General features: G+C 37.2%; 1 protein-coding gene across 13 annotated transcripts in view; it reads left to right on the plus strand.

Annotated features, from left to right (window-relative positions):
- LOC132107837 (neurobeachin-like) overlaps nt 1-21,025 on the plus strand; it is a 275,916-nt gene that overhangs the window by 214,589 nt on the left and 40,302 nt on the right. For all 13 annotated transcript variants that reach the window (XM_059514113.1, XM_059514115.1, XM_059514114.1 and 10 more), the window contains 6 exons: nt 993-1,110; nt 3,160-3,262; nt 4,298-4,413; nt 8,278-8,390; nt 17,314-17,451; nt 19,830-19,949. In XM_059514113.1, the coding sequence (XP_059370096.1) occupies nt 993-1,110; nt 3,160-3,262; nt 4,298-4,413; nt 8,278-8,390; nt 17,314-17,451; nt 19,830-19,949 (708 nt within the window). The remainder of the gene's footprint in view (nt 1-992; nt 1,111-3,159; nt 3,263-4,297; nt 4,414-8,277; nt 8,391-17,313; nt 17,452-19,829; nt 19,950-21,025) is intronic.

Here is a 21,025-nt window from a genome sequence, read left to right on the forward strand (position 1 = left end):
GAATATCAGAGAGAGGGCAAACCTATCTGTATATCTTTGTTGTTGTGGGTTTGTATGGAGTGAGGGCACCTATGGTGGTGGATGGTGAGCATTTTGATATAATCCATTTTTAATTAAGCCCCAGAGACCCGGAAGTGACAGGAGGCCCATCGGTGTCAGCGTTGAACATTATTCCAGAGAGAAATTAAGCAAGGCCGGTCTGATTGGTGGAAGTTTTGGTATCTCTATCAGCTTTAGGTGCTAACCTTACCCTATTCCCTTTCACAGTTACTGGACACAATGTCCCAAACCTTTCCTCACCTCTGCACCCACCCAGAAGGGGCTCTTATCTATACGCCACAAGGCATTCTTTTTCTTGGGCTTGAAGTGTGTGAGTTTGTCTGTCTGTGTGCATGTGTACCTCCCAGTCTGTTAAAGTGGTAGTAGGTGAGGAAAGAGTCTGGCTCATTCTCACTTGTCAAGATGAAGCTCTTGATCCAGCATCTAAGGTCCCTGGGGGTCTCCGAGGAGAAGCTCACTAATGATCCCCCTCTTGCTCCGGCCCCATGTTAGTATTGATTATTTACACCCGCCTTAAGCCCGTAGGGACTGTGTTCCAACAACACGGTGAGAGCGCCGGCCCCACAAGAGAAAGATGTGTCAAAAAAAATGGAGGAAAGGAAGAAAGACGGCCTTTGCATCATCAACAGAAAGCAGCACCTTTCTAGAGATGCCTCCATTTTGAGATAATCAAAGCCGTCACTCAATGGATACCAGCCAGAATTTTTGAAGGGAATGTAATGTTTCGCACTGCTCCGTCAAAGTGGCTTCATGGGACGATGATTGGAGTGACAATCAAACTGCAACTACGCAACGTGTTTCCCGAGCAACGATCACAACATGCGTGACAACGTATTGAAAAACAGTCTGGAAAATCTGTTGGATTTCCGTTCGGTTAACGTATTATCTCTTTCTTTTCTTTTCTCTTTCTATTATCTCTCGCCTGTGCATAGGTGCTGGTCTACTCCGAGGGGCTTCACGGCAAATGGATGTTCAGCGAGATCCGAGCGGTGTTCACCAGACGCTTCCTGCTTCAGAACACAGCGCTGGAGATCTTCATGGCCAACAGAAGTAAAACTGCCTCATGTTTACCACTTTATGAATGCGAAAACCATGGCCACTCAAAGTATCTAGTTAACTAATAACAAAGACGTCCTGCACTCAAAGGTACACAAAGTTACCTTTCACAAGGGTAGACTTTTGTACCTTATTTAGACGCAAAAGATGCATATTAGTACCTTAAAGGTGCATATTAATACCAAGATATTACATTTTAGTACCTTTTGAACAGATACCGCCCCAGTGACAGATTTTATACATGTTTTCTTAATAATCTGTATGGTGAACCATCTTAAAAATGGATGACCAGATTTTACTGGTAACACTTTACAATAAGGATCAGTTTGTTAAGATTAGCAAATGGATTGTTAGGTGTCATCAACTAATAATGAGTATTTTGATAGCATTTATTAATCATGTTAGTTTAATTCAGTTTGTGCTTGTTCATAATACATTGATGTTGTTAGTGTTCCTGTAGCTCAATTGGTATCGCATTGCGTTATCAAGCGCAAGGTTGTGGGTTCGATTCCCTGGGAACACATGATAGGTAAAAATTGATAGCCTGAATGCACTGTAAGTCGCTTTGGATAAAAGCGTCTGCTAAATGCATAAATTAATTTTTTATTTATTTAATGTTAATCTAATGTTAATTCATACTTAATATACACTACATTTAAAAAAGGTGGGGTCATAACATCTTTTAGTAACAGTTTAGGATAGGGACGATTTTTCACTATTAACTAGTTGCTTATTACATAATTTGCATGACCTTATTCTACATCCCTAATCCTACCCAATACCTAAACTAAATATTAATAACTATTAAAAAAGGTCATAGTTAATGGTTTGTTAATAGCGAGAACTGGACCTTAAAATACAATGTGACCCATCTTTTTTAAGGAAATTAAAGCTTTTATTCAGCATGGATTCAATAAATTGGTCAAAATGAAACTAAAGGCAATTATAATTTTACAAAAGTTCATTTTCAAATAAATCCTGTTCTTTTGAACTTTTGTATAAAACATATCATAGTGTCCACACACATATTAAATGTATAAAAAGTTATCAAAAAAGTTATTAAAAGCAAATCAACATATTAGAATGACTTCTGAAGGATCATGTGACACTGAAGACTGGAGTAATGATGCTGGAAATTCACCTTTGCAATCACAGAAATAAATAACATTTTAGAAAAAAATTTATAGTAAACAATTATTTTAAACAGTAATTCTTCTTGACACTTTCTATATTTTAATTGGATAAATGCAGATTTGGGTGACCATTAAATTCTTCTTTCAACAACACACCAAAATTTACCTTTTTTGAACAGTAGTGTATAACTTCCTATTTGAGTATATGCAGACATGAGTTAAAAAACATTATTTGAAGTATTGTTCATTATTAGTTCATGATACTTAATGCATTAACTAATCATATCCAATCTTTTATGGATAACTCCCCCCAGCCTATGTATATTTAGGTCAAATAAGAGTCTGAATCTGAGTGTGAAATTTGACATCAAATATATTTAAAAAAAAAATGTAACTAAAACGCTTTTAAGCCATTTTTGCCAGATTCAATGTTGGCAGAGATTTATAATTCTTTATTGTGCAACATCATACAATCTTAAAAAATAAAGGTTCTAAAAGGGTGTTTTTACAGTGTTGCCATAGAAGAACCATTTTTGGTTCACAGAAGAACCTTTCAGTGAATAGCTCATAAAAGAACCATCTTGAAAAACATTTTTCGACTATAAGAAACTTTTCTGCATTTGAAAGATTCCATGGATGTTCAAGGTTCTTCAGAGAACCATTGGTGCCAATAAAAAACCTTTATTTTTAAGACTGTAGTGTCTTCCCACTGGCCTTGGTAGACTAACATACTTTTTGAGATTTGTAAGATAACTTATTGAGATTTGTTCTTTTCTTTATCTAAGGATTTATGTTATTTCCAAAACAATGAGACTCAAGTCTTTGTACTGTTTGTGGAAATGTTTACTCATATTTGGATGTACTGTACTGTAAGCCCTTGTTTAACATGTGACATCATTCCCTCCCTCAGCCTCCGTCATGTTTAACTTCCCCGATCAGCCCACAGTGAAGAAGGTGGTTTACAGTCTTCCTTGCGTTGGCGTCGGCACAAGTTACGGTCTTCCACAGGCCAGGCAAGTCTGTTTCTTGTTACCCAGAACACCTGCACGTGGTTGCCATTCGAAATATTGTTCAAAACAATGTTTACTTCGTCTTTATTTTGTTTAAAACTTTAGCATGATGACCACATCAAATGTCAGAAACGATTGATCCTGAATGTACTCCTTTGCTGTGCAACTGTTTGGAATACTTTGACGTGGAGGTAGTTACTTGCGGCATGGGTGTTTTTGCTTGTTTGTCCCTGACTGGACCTACCAAATGATCCCATATTCTGTTGGGGCTTTCAGAAAACTACATGTACTATAATCCAATTTGACTCATGTCTGCAAATATATTTGATGCTCTCTCTCTCTATATATATATATAGCTCTAACAGAAAATGTACAGTTTGTCCATTGCATCAATAAATAGTTAATTTAGCAGATATGATGCAGAAATGATGGCTGATTGTACATTTCAGTATGCCACACTACCCCGGATAAATGTGAGTGCATATAATTTTGAAAATCTGTCAAATGGTGCTTCATTATATTCATGAATGCATTTCTGCTATCATGGCTAATAAGAAGTACTATTCTGTATTCTTTTGTTCTTAGTCAGAATAAGTGCAAGAAAGGTGCACATAATTATTCAAAACATATGTAAGAAGTACAAATAAAAGAAACATACAAGTCCTACACGTGGATGAGAATGCCTGAGAGAGGTCCGATTCAGGCGCTGCACCAGAAATCTCTGTTGTTCTCATATTTTTAGCATGTGTGCTGCGTATACTTCAAGAGCAGAGGCACATTATGGTCATCTGCAAAGAATCTCTTTTGCTGGAACTGATGCATTCATTACACACCACAGTAAAGAGCGTGACAGCCTTGCGTGTGTGAGCTGGTGTACTCTTTTGTCTTTTTTTGGAAGCTAAATATTACAATGTCATATTTTGAGTTATAATCCATCTGCGGAGCAAGCCAAGTCCACAATAATCAAAGTAAATGAAAGCAAATGTAGAGTTGGACTTGAGCCCTACTTATTGGTACAGTTCTGTGCTTTTTTTGCAGGCGGATTTCTTTGGCCAGCCCTCGTCAGCTCTTCAAGTCGTCTAATATGACTCAGCGCTGGCAAAGACGGGAGATCTCCAACTTTGAGTACCTGATGTTTCTCAATACCATTGCAGGTCAGATCTTATTTGCTCGTCATTGCTAACCAGTTATTTAAATGAAAGCATTTTGGACTATTTGCAATCATGTTTTCCCATTGATCGGTGTTTACATTGAATCTTTTGATTGGACATATAGGTTGCCAGCAAAATGTTATTTTATGATTAATCGCGATTAATCGCATACAAAATAAAAGATTTTTGTGTACTGTGTATATTTATTATGTATATATAAATACACACACATGCATTTATATATTTAAGGAAATATGTTATGTTTATATTTTAAATGTATTTATATATAATATAAATTATATGAATATAAATATATACATGTAAATACATGTAAAAAATTTTATATATACTGTATGTGTGTGTCTTAATATATATAATAAATATACACAGTACACACATATATTATGTATTTAAAAAAAACTTTTATTTTGGATGCGATTAATTGCGATTAATCATTTCCCAGCACTAATTTCATTTCATTTCATTTTGGTATTATCAGTTTCTCTTCAGCAGAAATCTACTGTCTTTCCCCTCATTATTTATTTAGAAGCTATATTTTATTTTCATACTCAGACGCTCTGTTGTTGTGCAAATGCGAGAGCCGTGGACTCTTTGGGATAATTAGTGTGGCTCTGTGAGTGTGTGCAGAGTTGAAATATTCTGTTGCAAAGTCTCTGATGTGAACTAGTGAGAACTCTCGCGCGCACACACACACACACACCTCCTCTTGACACTGAAATGTGTCATCTCTGCTCGCGCTGCATATTCATGCATATTTATATTTAGCTCTGGCGTGAGTTTGAAACATTATTGTCAGCTAATTAGATGTAAGGCAGAGCTGGAATGGGGTAAAATTCATTAAAGGCAGGAGTGGTAATGACCTGTGCTGACAGAGGTGTCAGTGAAGCCCGGGCCCACCGACAGGAGAGAGAGAGGGGTGTTAATGTGAAGCCGGTCTGCTCCTAATTAAACACTATTGCGGTGATATTAACATCTTCCACCCGGGCCTCGGTCCTGTCAGCTCAGCCTCCCCTCATCTCAACCTTTTTCCTCTTCTCTGCCCCACTTCACCATGTGGCATTAACCTGGTTAATCAAGTCTACCTCATCCTAGACCTGGCCTATCTGAAGATCATTAGGCTCAGGGTTTGGGATGGATTTCATATTGTCAGTGTATGTACAAGAATAAAAAAAGACTGTCCCCCCTTTATTTTATTTTAGATTTTTTAATTGTATATTTATATATATATATATATATATATATATATATATATATATATATATATATATATATATATATATATATCAGGGTAAATACCAGGGTAATTAATGCCATGTTTGTTTAATTAACTGCATTCAAACTAAACTGTTCATATTGTATTAAACCACTTGAGCGCTTTATAAATCATGGAAGTGTTTTATCTGTACTCTCTAAGAGGAGGCTGTTTAAGAGGAAGATTAATGACAGTCATTTGTGATGGGTCTGGTAATTAGCCCACACTCGCTATCATCTCCAACCATCATGACAGGCCTGAAGAACCCAGAATCAAACTCTCCACACCTTCCACTCACGCTCACATTCTCAGGCAGTTATCTGGACTGAGATACCCCTGTGGGTTAGCATCACCTTAGGATCAGCTTTAATTTGTGCCCTCCCCGAGTTCCACAGGAAATACCAGGCTTTCAGTCCATGTCTGAGTAATCGCACTATAAAGATGAAATAGCCCCTGTGTATCTCTTCTTTAAGAGGTTCTATATATCAGCATGGCTAAGCTTCAGTGGCGTCCTTACAGCTCCAGATCACAGCGGTAGCCAGACAATCTGGAAACTTTTCTGTTCACACACAAGCACAAATCACGCCAGCACCGTTGCAATATTACAGGGCTATATATCAGATTTCCCAAAAATCTTCTCTTTTTTGTGCATTCAAAAGCTTAAGGTTTATTTCTTTCATAAACAATCACATATAAAAGATTGGAGCAGAATCTACCCACACTCAAACTTTGTTTATATATGAATTATGCATGCATGCATGTTTATACTTAGGTTTATTCAGTGTTCAAATGCATTTATTTTTTATTTAATAATTAATTTAAATGAAATATATATCCTAAATACATATAATTGAAATTACAGTTAAATTAAAATGAAATATCATTGAAATTATATATATATATATATATATATATATATATATATATATATATATATATATATATATATATATATATATATTTGTTTATTTATAATTAAATGTATTTATTCATATCAAGGTTTTTTGTTTTTTAAACAGTGTAAAAATTTACATTTATTCAGTACATTTATTCTATTAAATTTAATGTTTCTTAATTTATTCGAGAGAGAGAGAGAACAAATAAAAAAGTAGAATTAAATAAATGTAAAATAAATAAGATTGAAGTAATCAACTATTTAAGTATTTAAATAAATAATATATAAATTAATTACATGCCATAAATTACTTCAACTAATTTATGATTGAGGTATAAAATGCTAAATATAAATTAGAGTTAAATAAATAATTTTCTAATTAACTTTTCTTAAAGAGAGTATAAACTAATTTAAAATATAAAAAATAGTAATTTATTAATGATGAATAAATTACATCACTGTAACATATTCTAAAACTTGAGATAGATAGATAGATAGACAGACAGACAGACAGACAGACAGACAGACAGACAGACAGACAGACAGACAGACAGACAGACAGATAGATAGATAGATAGATAGATAGATAGATAGATAGATAGATAGATAGATAGATAGATAGATAGATAGATAGATAGATAGATAGATAGTTAGTTCTCCTGTGACAGTTCCTACCATCTGAAATCCATATTCCTAGTAGCAAGGAAACAGACTCATGGCAGAAAGATAGAGACAGAGATAAGGAACAATGAAAGGAGAGAAATGGAAGGAGTAAAAGACAAAGCCACATCTGGCGTCTATTGCATTGCCGCATATGTGCTCAGTCATGGATTCTTCATATAGGTCTCCATGGTTACCACAACTCTCTGGCCAATCAGAGGAGAGGCCTGACTGTGCCACAGGGAGGGGTGTCAAGGGTACGGTGTCATCTTCTAGAAGAATTTGCATGCCTTTAATTACACCCACGCCACAACTTCACAGCACAATTTTCACTTTCAGGAAGCTTTAACCGAGAAAAAAGTACCACCAACATTTTCTAACCCTCCTCCGCTGGAATACAGTCATTAGGCTCTGTGACAGACAACCACACCAACATCTGCTTGTTCATCTTGTTGAGAACTCTATTACTGTACACGTTATTATGGAAACCTGAGTCTTTTTTATCATCTCAGCACGCAGTGGGATACGATGTTTGTCTTTACACACAACACGCTTGTTTCGTCCTTTTTATAATTGAGGGAGTCATGTCGTCAATCATGTTATCAAATTATGAATTTATGATGTCCTAGTAAGCGTCTGCTCACATTTCTCCACCAGGAGCCTAACAAAGTAACCAGTAGTCATGAGCCCTGCAAAAATAACTTTGGTCACACTTTATTTTAGGGTCCAATTCTCACTATTAACTAACCATTAACTATAACTTTTGCCTCAATTAACCCCTTATTTGCTGCTTATTAATAGTTTATAAGGTAGTTGTTAAGTTTAGGGTATTGGGTAGGATTATGGATGTCATGCATTATATGTACTTTATAAGCACTAATAAACAGCCAATATGTTAATAATAGACATGCTAATAAGCAACTAGTTATTATTGTGAATTGGACCCTATACTAAAGTGTTATTACCTACAACTACTGGTTGTTGGATTGCCACTCTGTTGTCCACCTGCCTTCTAGTAATTTCACCTTTACTCTTTCAGGAAGGACATACAATGATCTGAACCAGTATCCTGTTTTCCCATGGGTCCTCACAAACTATGAGTCAGAAGAGCTGGACCTCACAGTTCCCGGCAACTTCAGGGATCTTTCAAAAGTAAAACATCTGTCTGTCTGTCTGTCTGTCTGTCTGTCTGTCTGTCTGTCTGTCTGTCTGTCTGTCTGTCCACTATAAGAGGCCCGGAGTTTATTTGACTACCGGTTTTTATTTGAGGAATTACGGTATATATATATATATATATATATATATATATATATATATGTATGTTTGTTTGTGTGTATAAATAATACATATGTACAGGTGCATCTCAATAAATTAGAATGTCGTGGAAAGTTTATTTCAGTAATTCAACTCAAATTGTGAAACCCGTGTATTAAATAAATGCAATGCACACAGACTGAAGTAGTTTAAGTCTTTGGATCTTTTAATTGTGATGATTTGGCTCACATTTAACAAAAACCCACCAATACTTGGTAGGGGCTCCTTTTGCTTTAATTACTGCCTCAATTCGGCGTGGCATGGAGGTGATCAGTTTGTGGCACTGCTGAGGTGGTATAGAAGCCCAAGTTTCTTTGACAATTTGGCACATTAATATTTAGGGTGATCAGTGTTCTCAGTTATTTCCTTTCAGAATCTTGAATCAGATTTTAGATACACACAGTATACTGTACACTTACAGAGTTCATGGTTTTAGGTTTGTATGCTTAAGAAGTAAATCATTTGCATTTCTATCTCCACTTCTCCTCTCCAGCTCCTCTATACCTTCATCAGGTTGTCATATTCTCTCTTCCTCATTCACTCATTTGCTTACGTTTACATCCCCAAGCTCACTGACCTGAAAACAACCACATTCCTGTCTGAGCGTATCTTTCTCTTTATAACTCTCTCTCTCCTCCACACCCACACTTATCCCTATTCCAAATAATTTTACTAAAAGACTGTTCCGCTGTTGTTTTGCTGTTTTCTCCACAACCATTTGTTGAGACTGTCTAAGTGGCCATTTCTTGGTCGGAATAAGTTTGTGAAAAGATCTAGTGCCATTGACTATGTTCAACCTTAGCTATAATACTTACCCTTTCTGCATTCAGCATCAGTAATATCTGTTTAAATTCCCTCTTCCTACAGCGCTGTAGTCCCTGAACATGTCAGTGTGGCACCAGGTGGGCAGAGGAAGGCCCCTGGCCTGAGAAAGACAGTGATGTATTGTAATGTATGCTTGTGACATCCACCCTGTGCTGTTTACCAGCTTGAGCTGCCTTCATTAGCAGGAGTTCACAGGCCTGCGGCCGTCCTGACGCATGTCCTTGGCCAACCTGGGGCTCTAACCTCTGAAGGTTCAGTGTTGCTGAAGCAAAACCTTTGTTTTAACCTCCCTCTTGAGTCCCTTGCTGTGAAGCCCCCTGCCTTTGTTCAATAATGTATGGATGGGTGTTCAGCCTCGGGGGTGAATGTGCGTAGGAGGGGAGTGTGTGTTATTGTAGATAATGAGGTAGGCGGCTTTTTTGTGAATTTCTTTGTGGTGAATATGCTTTGTTTGGTTCCTCTTCATTTTCTCCCGATATTATAAAAATTTGTGTTCATCCACAGATCCATCCATCCATCCATCCATAAGTCAAGCTTCAAACAAGGCTTTATCAATCCAGTTTTTTAAGCTATAGGCCTACTGTAATTAGCTACAAATTTAGCTATATGGTATAAATATTTTAGTTTCAGTTAATTTAATTCTACTTCCTTACATTCAAATTCTGTTTCCTGTTTGCTGCATCATTTTAAATACATTTATTTAAAAAAAAAACATTTATAATTCAACTCTCAAAATGTCCACATCTCAGTTTATATATACACACACAAACTTGGGTTTATTGAGGGCATCAACAAATAGTCCGCCTTTACTAAGTGGTTATGTCCTTAATAAACCCAAAAAGCAAATACTGCCTTCTTGAATTGCAAACGGGTCTTAGAAAACATAAGTTGGTCTTCTGTTTCTTCTGAACACACCCACAAATTCTCACCTGCCATTCTCACACAACTCCCAGAGCACCAGACACGCAAACCATGCACTGCTGTTCCGTTAGCTGTGATCACGTGACCTGTCCGGCAGGAAACAGCTGCCAGTCATGCTGGTGAGAATGCCCTGCAGCGTTGTGTCCTGATGGGCAGCCTTGTGGAGAACTGCCGAAATATCCCGCTTGATATGTACAATAATTCCCCTCTCAAGCCCCCCTACAATACACACCTGAAGTTACTCCACCAATAGTGTGTGCATTCAACTGTACAGCGAATAACGAAAAACAGGTCTCTGGGCACCCCGGGGCTAAGACTAGCACATTTTTGCATGGCAGCTACATTGACATGGCGGACAGATTTATTAGAATCTAATGATTATTTCCTTTTTGATGGACAGGTGGCTGATAGAAAAGGGAAGCCGTCTTGCTCGCAGCTATTAATTGGCGTGTGCTAATGTGAAACCATCATACGCTAGACCCGCACTGAGCGCACCCGCGCCAACTCTCTGCTGCGATAGCGCGTTATTCCACTTCTTTTGTGCAGCTTTGACAGGAAATTAGATGAAGTGTCTCTTAACGGATCTTTTCGAGTGGGCTAGCGAGGTAGAGCAGAGAACTGACAGCAAACATAATTACCTGAGTTGTGCAGACCTCTTGTTATGAATGTTTGATTGTTCAAGCAAACGTAATTCTAGTTGACTGGACTTGCATTCACAGAATTATCTCGCCAAACATGAATTCCCATGTATCAGTCAAATATTTCTCATGAGTTGTTTATCATATTTACACGTTAGAACTTATAATATGGAAATATAGAAGTTAGGGCTGTGCAATTAATTGAAATTCCAATTTCGATTTCGGCCTCCAACGATTATGCAAATACTGAGATAAAACAATTACTGCACCCCATTCCGTCCCCTTACTAGTGGTGCACTTTCACTCCGGAAAAATCATGGTAATGCAAAATGGAACATGCTTGATTTATTAATGTTGATTCATGTGTTTTTAAAAGCACAAACTTGTGCTGTTTCTACTGCACTCAGAGATGGAACAGAACATGGGCATGTAGTCAACTTTTAGCTCAAGGTGCAAACCTAAAAAGTCAAATAATTGCAAAAATATGTCAAAATGTGGAGCTTAGTGATTATACACGTAAGAATGAAAATACATGTAATAGTAAATTGGATTCCATCCGGTTTTTAAAGTGACATGGGGCTATATTCCTGCTTTCGACTGGGTACTAAATATCAATCAAACAACAAAAGACAAAGACAAAATCACTTACTGCTCTAGACTGAAGGACTTTTTGTAGCTTTATTAAGTAATAAATTAAGTTTAATTCTTATAATGAAGATTGTGCTGTTTTTTTATTTATTCAGATTATTCTGTTTATGTTGAAAGTTAAAATAAAAAGAACTGTAGGCTTTTTCAAACACCTAGAAGAATTCCCATGTATCAATAAAGTTATTCATAATTTTCACATAACTTTTACATAAATATAGTATACATTTTTGCATAAATATAGAAATGTATTGCCATTATACATATATATATATATATATATATATATATATATATATATATATATATATATATATATATATATATATATATATATATATATATATACATACACACACACATGCACACACACACACATACACTTATGCATATACACGTTATATATTAGCTATACTATTACATTAGATTTATAACTTATACATAAATATACTTTTTATTTTTACAAAGTATACAATTTCATTTAGCTGGATTGCAGGTTATCTCTCTAAATTTATGTATGTATGTATGTATTTATTTACTTTTTTATTTATTTATAAAAAATTTTAGATTGCAGTTTTAGTCCTTTATGTTGAAACTAAAAATTTAAAGGCATTGGAGAAGACCTTTTCTTACACCCAGCCTTCCAGCAGTTTACCAGCTCACCGTAGAGAAGTGCATTATGGGCAATGCTGAGCAGGCTTGCTAAAGACCGTGCTGCATTTGCTCTCAGACATGCCATATCTGTTTTTTTCTGCTCTTTGCCACCATCCTCATCCACTACCTCAGTGCTCGGCAAGTGTTTTTTGGAGCCGCATCTGCTTTGTTTTGACTTCTGGGAGCTTGATTGCATTAGACCGAAGCTGCATATTGCGCTTTCGCAGGCTGACGAGGCCAGTGAAAACAAGTGCTACTCCTCCTGACAGCAGACTACCAGCACACACACCCTTAATGCAATTTTCTCTGATATATGAAATACAGAATGAGCGTCTCCAGGGGAGGTAGTGCAGATTGCACCAAATGACGGCACTGCTGCGATATATGGATAAATGACTGGCTTATCTTTTGAACATGAGAGAGTAGCCCACTGAATGATAATTGTTCTTGAGGCTGTGCAGCAAAACGAGGTAACCCAAGTAGAGGAGGACTCGTCTTAAATGTTGTTCTGTGGTTAGCTGTCATTATGTTTCATGATCTCCACTAAGTAGACCTGTCAGAAGCAGTTTTTTGTCATTCCATACCAGAAGTCTTTTTGACAAAGTTCATTTTAGCTGCTGCCTATACTGCTGGAGCTACATGATCAGAGCATGGGTAAACTATAATGACAGCGTATTTATAAATTGTCTCATGGTACTTGTTTTAATTTCCGAAAGCACAGGCAACGGTTGCATTTGTAAAGACAATATGACACACATCCAGTGCAATTATCTTAAACTTACTGCGTAATCTTAGACTCAAAGCCTGCATTTTATATGGTTCCAGCTCATTAGTAGAATAAATCTTTGCATCTTCTTTTAAAAATATTTAAAATGTGACAGCCGTTATATATAACCCAAAAGTCAAATGCTTTACTTTTATACAGAGTGAACAAATGGATCCTTAAAGCTTTTTTTGGCATCTTAAATCGTTTTGTCTCCTATAGGGCAAATAGCTTTTTAATTAGCAGCTAATTATCTTATTGAACACATATTGTCCCTGCACAGGTGTCTCTGGGGGTTCGATTTAATTAGATCACAAGGGATGTGTTCATATTCTTCATTAAGTAATATGTGTGATCTGATATATGCATCGGCGACCTTTGTGCCCACAGATGTATGCATCCTAATTATAAATGATGAATAAAAATGAACACATTTTCTGATATCATAGTTATTAGTTGCTATATCTTTAATATAGTATATATATGTGTGTGTGTGTGTGTGTGTGTGTGTGTGTGTGTGTTACATTATTATAATATTACTATTAGTATTATTGGATAATTATAATAAATAAAGGCGTGTAAAGTATTACAACTTCTGGTACATTTTTAATGGGGGGAAAAATCTATGCTTTTTTACAATCAAATCATGTGCTTGGATTTTTGTCAAAGATGTCTTTGCGGGGTGTTTCCTCTAGATAGCTTGGGGAACGGGAGTCTGGAAAGCCTTAAATTTACACCAAGTCCTGTTTTTATTTAAGACCAGTTCCCTAAAGGCTCTTGCGTAAGACAATTACATGGTTCTTTGTTCACCCTGTTAAGTGCATTGAGCATGTCATTGAACTTTGAATAGGAAATAGTAAATTGCTAGATGGCTTGTACAGTTAGCATATATGTTTCTCCCCCCTTGTTTCCCCAAAAAAGCACAGTAACAGCTTTGTCCTTTTAAGACTTGTTAAAATAGCAACATAAGTTGTTGCAACAGTAAAAAATAAATCTGATTCAGACTGTATTTTTGTTTTTAAACTCCTTTAACATAGCTTTTACTCTTTTTCAGAATGTTAGCATCTCTAGAAGTCATCATAGAGCAGTTTTAAAGTGACTATATCTACACAACTGAAAACAAAGATGGACAGTTTTGCTGGTATTTGACACAGCGCTGGAAAACATTAGTGTTGCCTGTCTGTTCCACAGCTGCTTTGCTGAACCGGGCAAACACTCCATGTCATGCCAAGCACTATATTTTCTCGGTTAAGTGGGTCTTTTTGCTGCTATGAGATGGACTCATCTTGCAGCCAGCACCGGTCCCACTCAGAAGGTTTTTACAGTGTGCTAGACTTCCTGTGGCTGCTCACCCAATCACAGTCAGCCCTAGACGTCACATGGCAGGTCATTATCAGCTCATAAATCTCAGCAGATCTCCATAAACTTCTCTTTCATTCGCCCCAACCGTGCTAACATCGGCGTGGATGGTCATTAAAAAGGAGGGGAATGAAAGGCAGCAGGGTTGAGGAACGGGTTTGAAGTTACTTTGCCAATGCGTGATCCAAGTAGGCTCAGATCTTACTGGAAAAAACAGCAAATGACGAATTTGTTTGTGGTCATTATACTCTGCATTAAACCATGTAGTTGTTTCCTTTCTATTAAAAAAACACCAGATATAGCTGGACTCTTAGGGCTATTTGTTATGACTTTGCTCTGTTATTTATGCCATGCTTTGAGTCTAGACAAATTTCCCACACTGCTCTAAACAACCAAACGCTCTCCCACGCTCACACTCGAGATCTCGGGGAGTATTGATCTCCCTCTAGGGTCGGTGCTGTCCTCCTCATCAATAACACGTAGTATATTAATATTGACTGCCCATGTACCTGCATCGCCTCTTAATTGAAAAGCTAAGGAGGCCAATTTGTTGCAATCTAAAAGTTTCTTAATTGAGTGATGACTGGTTATTTTCTTAAGAATTGGGAGTCTGAAAAGCTCGACTGGCCTTCATGAGCTTATATAAAGAAATGTTTTACTTGGTCAGTCTTCATTTGCAAGAAGATCTGGTGAAAGAGCTAATTACGCCAGTGGAAAAATAAAATATTTTGGTCATTAATAGTAATGCTTATAATTATGAAATGTTGTTTTCTAAGGACACTAGATGTGTGTGTGTTTGTGTACTTGTGGGGACCAAATGCTACATTGTGGGGACCAGCCTGTGGTCTCCATGATGAAAAAAAAAATAGATTAAAAATAGTAAATTATGTTTATCTGAAAGTTTAACAATGCAAACAGGTTTTCTGTAAGGGTTAGGTATACATTAAAGGGTACATGTAGGTGTGCATAAACGTGACATATGTTGGTAGGCAGGCATATATGTGTGTGTGTGTGTGTGTGTTTGTGGACTGCTGCTAACTGCTATAGGCCTGATATTTTGTGTGTTTACATGCAGTAAGCAGATGTAAAGTTGTTTTTATCATTGGGGAGCCATGCAGATGTTACAGATGTTACCCAGAGAAACAATTACAGTCCGAATAGCCCTTATGATGTAGTTGGATACATCCACTGTCTAAGTTTGACTTTCAGCCATTACTGGATTTAGAGAAGAGAGACTGTTACAAATTGTTTATGTTGTATGATGACAGGTTTATCAACATCCGTATGTGTGTGAAAGAGAGGGAAAGCGAATTCCATGGCTCCGAATGCCAGTGTGAATGTTTACTCTAGACATTGTGCAGGGATTTTCTAGAGTGGTTTAACAGCAGAAGATGGTCAAGGGAGAGTAGTGTGTGAACGTACAGGGTGTAAATCAGGTCAGACAGGGTTAAGCCAGGCTAGATTACTCACTGTCTTTAGCCATGGCCTTTCAGATTGCCTTACACACATATAAACACATAGAAACAAAGACATGTGGGCAGATAACTCCTGTACAGATGTATTTTACAGGCGAACAAGAAACAATCTTCTGTATTAAAATATTACTACTTGAATTAAGTATTTGGTCTCTCAAAAAAAATTTACATTTAGTATATGGGCCAATTCTCACAGTTAACTAGTTGCTTGTTAGTGTAACCCCTGTCTCCCGGGTCCTCTCTGACGCTCCTCGCACTCGCTCCGAGTGGGGCTCGAACCCGGGTCTCCGGTATGGGAGGCGGACGCACTAACAAGGAGGCTAAATGGCTACAGCCACTAGCCAGTGCGTCTCTTGAGATCGGGGAGTGAGGTTTACCTGCACAGCACTACTCACTGGCCTCGTTACACTCACCCCCCTAAACCTCACTCCCATCCGGGTCACGGCACCAATGTAACCCCTGTCTCCCGGGTCCTCTCTGACGCTCCTCGCACTCGCTCCGAGTGTGGCTCAAACCCGGGTCTCCAGTATGGGAGGCGGACGCACTAACAAGGAGGCTAAATGGCTACAGCCCCTAGCGTCAGTCGCCAGTGCGTCTCTTGAGATCGGGGAGTGAGGTTTACCTGCACAGCACTACTCACTGGCCTCCGTTACATTAGCAGTTGTTTATTAGTACTTATAAAGCCCATATTCTGCATCACTATATTCTGTATCCCTAATCATACCCAAAAACTACCTTACTAGCTATTAATTAGCGGCAAATTAGGAGTTCATTGAGGCAAAGTTGTAGTTAATGCTTTCTATGTAAATAGCAAGAAATGGACCTTGAAATAAAGTGTGACTGGAAAGTATCTTATTTATTCACTTCCAGTTGTTATCCTCTGAAAATTGAGCATTTATAAGAGAAATAATAATGTTTCGATCTGTAAACAAATCATTCTTTTGAACTTGATCTTTTCAGTCTGGGACTCCATGCTGAAACACTCAAGCTTACTGTGTTATGTGTACTTGTTTATATATCCTGCATTTCTAAATTCAGTGCACCAACAGGCCCAGGCTAAGAGTACCTCAAACAAAGATTACATGGGATAGTAATACTGCGTGACAGACAAACCTCAAGAAAAATCTACTAGTTTCTCCTTAAGGAGTTCTGCTCAGCCTTCTCCATCAAACATTCATGAAAATACACACACACACACACCGATGCACGCAAAGCTCTCAGCTCCACAGATGTAATGTGCGCTATAAGTCTATTTTATGTGACGGATGGTTATCGTTCGTGTATAGAAAGTGCACGGAATGAGAACAACATGGCTTCTGTCAGCATAACAGTTTGTGTGGAATGGTTTGTTGTCATTCAGTAGATTTAGAAAAATGAAAATGTATTTCTTAAATAGATTGCACAGAGCAAAAAAAATGCAAAATGCATGTCAAGATGGACAAACTTCCTGATTTTTTTTTCCTGTCTGTGTATTTCCTCAGCCAATCGGAGCGCTGAACCCAAAGCGTGCTGTATTCTACGCCGACCGCTATGAATCATGGGATGAGGAAACTCCACCCTGCCACTACACAACCCACTATTCCACCGCAGCCTCCACCCTCCACTGGCTTGTCCGAATCGTAAGTCTCGTTGATTGGATGGATGCAAGGAATTTGATATCTTCAACATCTGGGAAGTACCTAGTTTTACTGGATAGTTAAATGAGCTGAGCTGCTACTGGCTCATATTATGGCCTCTATGAATGTTTAATCATATCATACAAGTCCGTTTTCAACGAGAGGAAGTGTAATTATGTCACCCTGAATATTCTAATGATTACAATGCAAATACCCCTTTTTATTGGATTTGAAGATTTGTATTACATTTGTTGTACATTAAAGGAGCGCTATTATGCCCTTTTTTACAATATGTAATAAAAGTCTCAGGTGTAATATAAGTCTCAATATGTGACCATGGACCACAAAACCAGTTATAAGAGTCAATTTTTTGAAATTGAGATTTATACATCACCTGAAAGCTGAATACATACATTTGTGGACATAAGCTTTCCATTGATGTATGGTTGTTAGGATAGGACAATATTTAGCCAAGATACAACTATTTGAAAATCTGGAATCTGAGTGTGCAAAAAAAAATCAAAATATTGAGAAAATTGCATTTAAAGTTGTCCAAATTAAGTTCTTAGCTATGCACATTACTAATCAAAAATTAAGTTTTTATATATTTATGGTAGGAAATGTACAAAATATCATCATGGAACATGAACTTTACTTAATATCCTAACGATTTTTTCTCTACAGCTCTTACATCAGATATTCTGCTTAAAAACATTCGTTTGGTTTTAATTATCATAGTTTTTTTTACATATTTGCAGAGAAAATATTACCAAAAAGATTTATTGGGTTGTTCTTTTTCACGTCTTTTGGGATGATAGATGCACCAGGGACTTGATTATGGCACTTAAACATTAAAAAAGTCTGATATGTCTGATATTTTCATGATATGTCACTTTTAAATCTTATATATTTATGTTATACCATGCAAAATCTATCCTAAAATCTAATATTCTTCAAAATGTATCATGGCTGTACATTGGAAATGATGCTGTCAAGAGTCTGTGTATGCATAAAATGGTCCAATACGATAACCCCGAACCCAGTTAGTGAATCAAATCACCGTCAGTCAAAGCGCATGTTAGCGCGTCCTTTCACCGCACATGCGAATCAATCCCTACATCTCAATCCACGAGCTTGATGTTCCGCTACAGAGAGCCGGTGAGTGGATTTCACACGCTGGTAAACAGGCATATGTGAAAAAGAAGTCAAAAACCTCTGCGTAATGATTTACAGGCTGGTATGTGACAGCTTTATGCCTCTTAGACAGCACGCGGAGCACTGGGAAACATGTCCATCACTGTCTCCTGCTAATGTCATCACTTACCCTGAGTCTCCAAGTGCTGATCTGAGACAAATGGACTGGTAGACACACAAAAAAGCCCAGATCACCACAGAAAATGAAGTTGTTCTTAAGGTTGAGAGGAGATTGGGTTTGAGTATCTCCTGATGCTTTCGTTTTTTCCACATTTGTTACATCATATGGCTGTTTTACTAGTCTACAGTAATAAACAATGCACTGTTGTGTTTTGTTACATAATTTGATTTTTTCACTGCATAAATATTTCATGCCAGAGCATGCGGAGTGTTTGGATTACATCTGCATACTTGTTTTTGTGTCAGATTTTATGATGTTTGTATCTAAACCAAGTGTAGTTTGTTTACAAAGCAATTTGTGTATGTGATTTGATTGAAAAGCCATTAAAGCTCATTATTTTAAAAGACCTCTTTTAATGAGGAATCTGCCTATTAATCTTGGGAGAAAAAAATGAAAACACATAATGAAAACTTTGTAATTGGCGTTGGTGGTGATGATTTGGAAGGTTCCCCTTGGCAGCTCTCACACCAGGCTTGACTGAGACTGTAGACACCATCATCTTTTCCTCTGGCTGATCCAGCATCTCCATGTCAACTCCTCGTACTGCCAGCTCAGACTGATGACCCTGAATCTGCCAATTAGAGCTGGAACTGAGCTCCTCAGCCAACAGGCCATATAATTAACTCAGCCTCGGGCACTGTTACAGAAAATGAGAGGACAAAAAAAAACCTTCCACAAACTCTTCATAATCTGAGTCCCTACATTGAGATGTTTGTGCAACCGGAACATTTCCCAGAGCTGCGGAGAAGGACTCCATCACGAGATGGAATCCAATTATCGTAGAAATGAATGTAGATGAATTTACTTTTTTATTCAACTGATGTTTTGTGCACCGAATAGCATTAGTGCTTCACAAAACGGTGTAGATTTGTCTAAACAAGCACCTAATTAGCAGTCAGAATCATGTGATACATCTACGGGTATTTTCACACATTTGGAAAGATGTTTTTGAGCTTATTTGGATCAATAAAAGTGACAGTGTTGTTTTGGGTTTACTCAATTGCAGGAGCCTTTCACTACATTCTTCCTGAACGCCAACGGCAACAAGTTTGATCACCCAAACCGCACTTTCTCTGGCGTCGCCCGCTCTTGGAGGCACTGCCAGCGTGATACTGCAGATGTGAAGGTAATCAGATATTATTTTTTGCACATTATAATGTCTAAATGGTGAAGTAGTGATTAGTGCCTGGCTGTTATGTTGATATAGGTGCAACATTACTATCTGCAACTGTGAGGAATCAAATAAACAGTTTGCCTCTTTTTAGTCCAATCATTTAACTAAAATTGGTATCATCCAGTTCCCAAAAAACAAACAGGATTGCATTGTTTTGATTTGCAACAACATTTAGTTCCTGTAGCTTCCGAGCTGCATCAACACCCATTATTTCTGTTTTTAGGTGTGGATTATTTTTGTGAAATTAAGATTTTCATAAACATTTAAAATAAAACATCGTTCAGCATGCACATATTTCAGAGAGGTATCACTTCATCACCGTAATGGTTCTTCCTCGTTGCCTTCATTCCATTTCAGCCTCTCTGCGGCGCAGCAAGCGCACTCAAGCTGACCTAAAAGTGTCATACTTTTCCAGCACACTCTGTGACGGGTTAGCTTCCCCAGGCAATTAATAAAGCATTAATGACAAAAGCTATTTAAAATGTAGTCTTTTATGTAAAGGCAGGGCTTTTTACTACACCGGGCTGGGGAACAGCATCCAACAACACGAGGTGCAGGCGATATGCACTGCAAGCGAGCGGCTGTACAGGGAAATGCTTGATATGTTAGCAAATACAGGCCACTCGGAACCACTGTGGTGTCTGTGTGGATCATGTTAAACACATTTAATGGTCACCAATCTCTTAGGACAGAAAATAGGGATTTTTTTGCCTTTTCTTGTGGAGCATGAGGTGATTTTTATAATGGATGAGCATCATGAATTTTATCATAAAAGACTAGCTTTGTATGAGTATTAGTTTTAACAGTCTAACTATCAAGATCACTAAACTATCACAGACACACAGACACATAAAAAAAAAAAAAAAAAAAAAAAATATATATATATATATATATATATATATATTTTTTTTTATGTGTCTGTGTGTCTGTGATAGTTTAGTGATCTTGATAGTTAGACTGTTAAAACTAATATATATATATATATATATATATATATATATATATATATATATATATATTTTATTTTA

Source organism: Carassius carassius, chromosome 28, assembly GCF_963082965.1.
Source record: "Carassius carassius chromosome 28, fCarCar2.1, whole genome shotgun sequence".
In the NCBI taxonomy this organism is placed as follows: domain Eukaryota; kingdom Metazoa; phylum Chordata; class Actinopteri; order Cypriniformes; family Cyprinidae; genus Carassius; species Carassius carassius.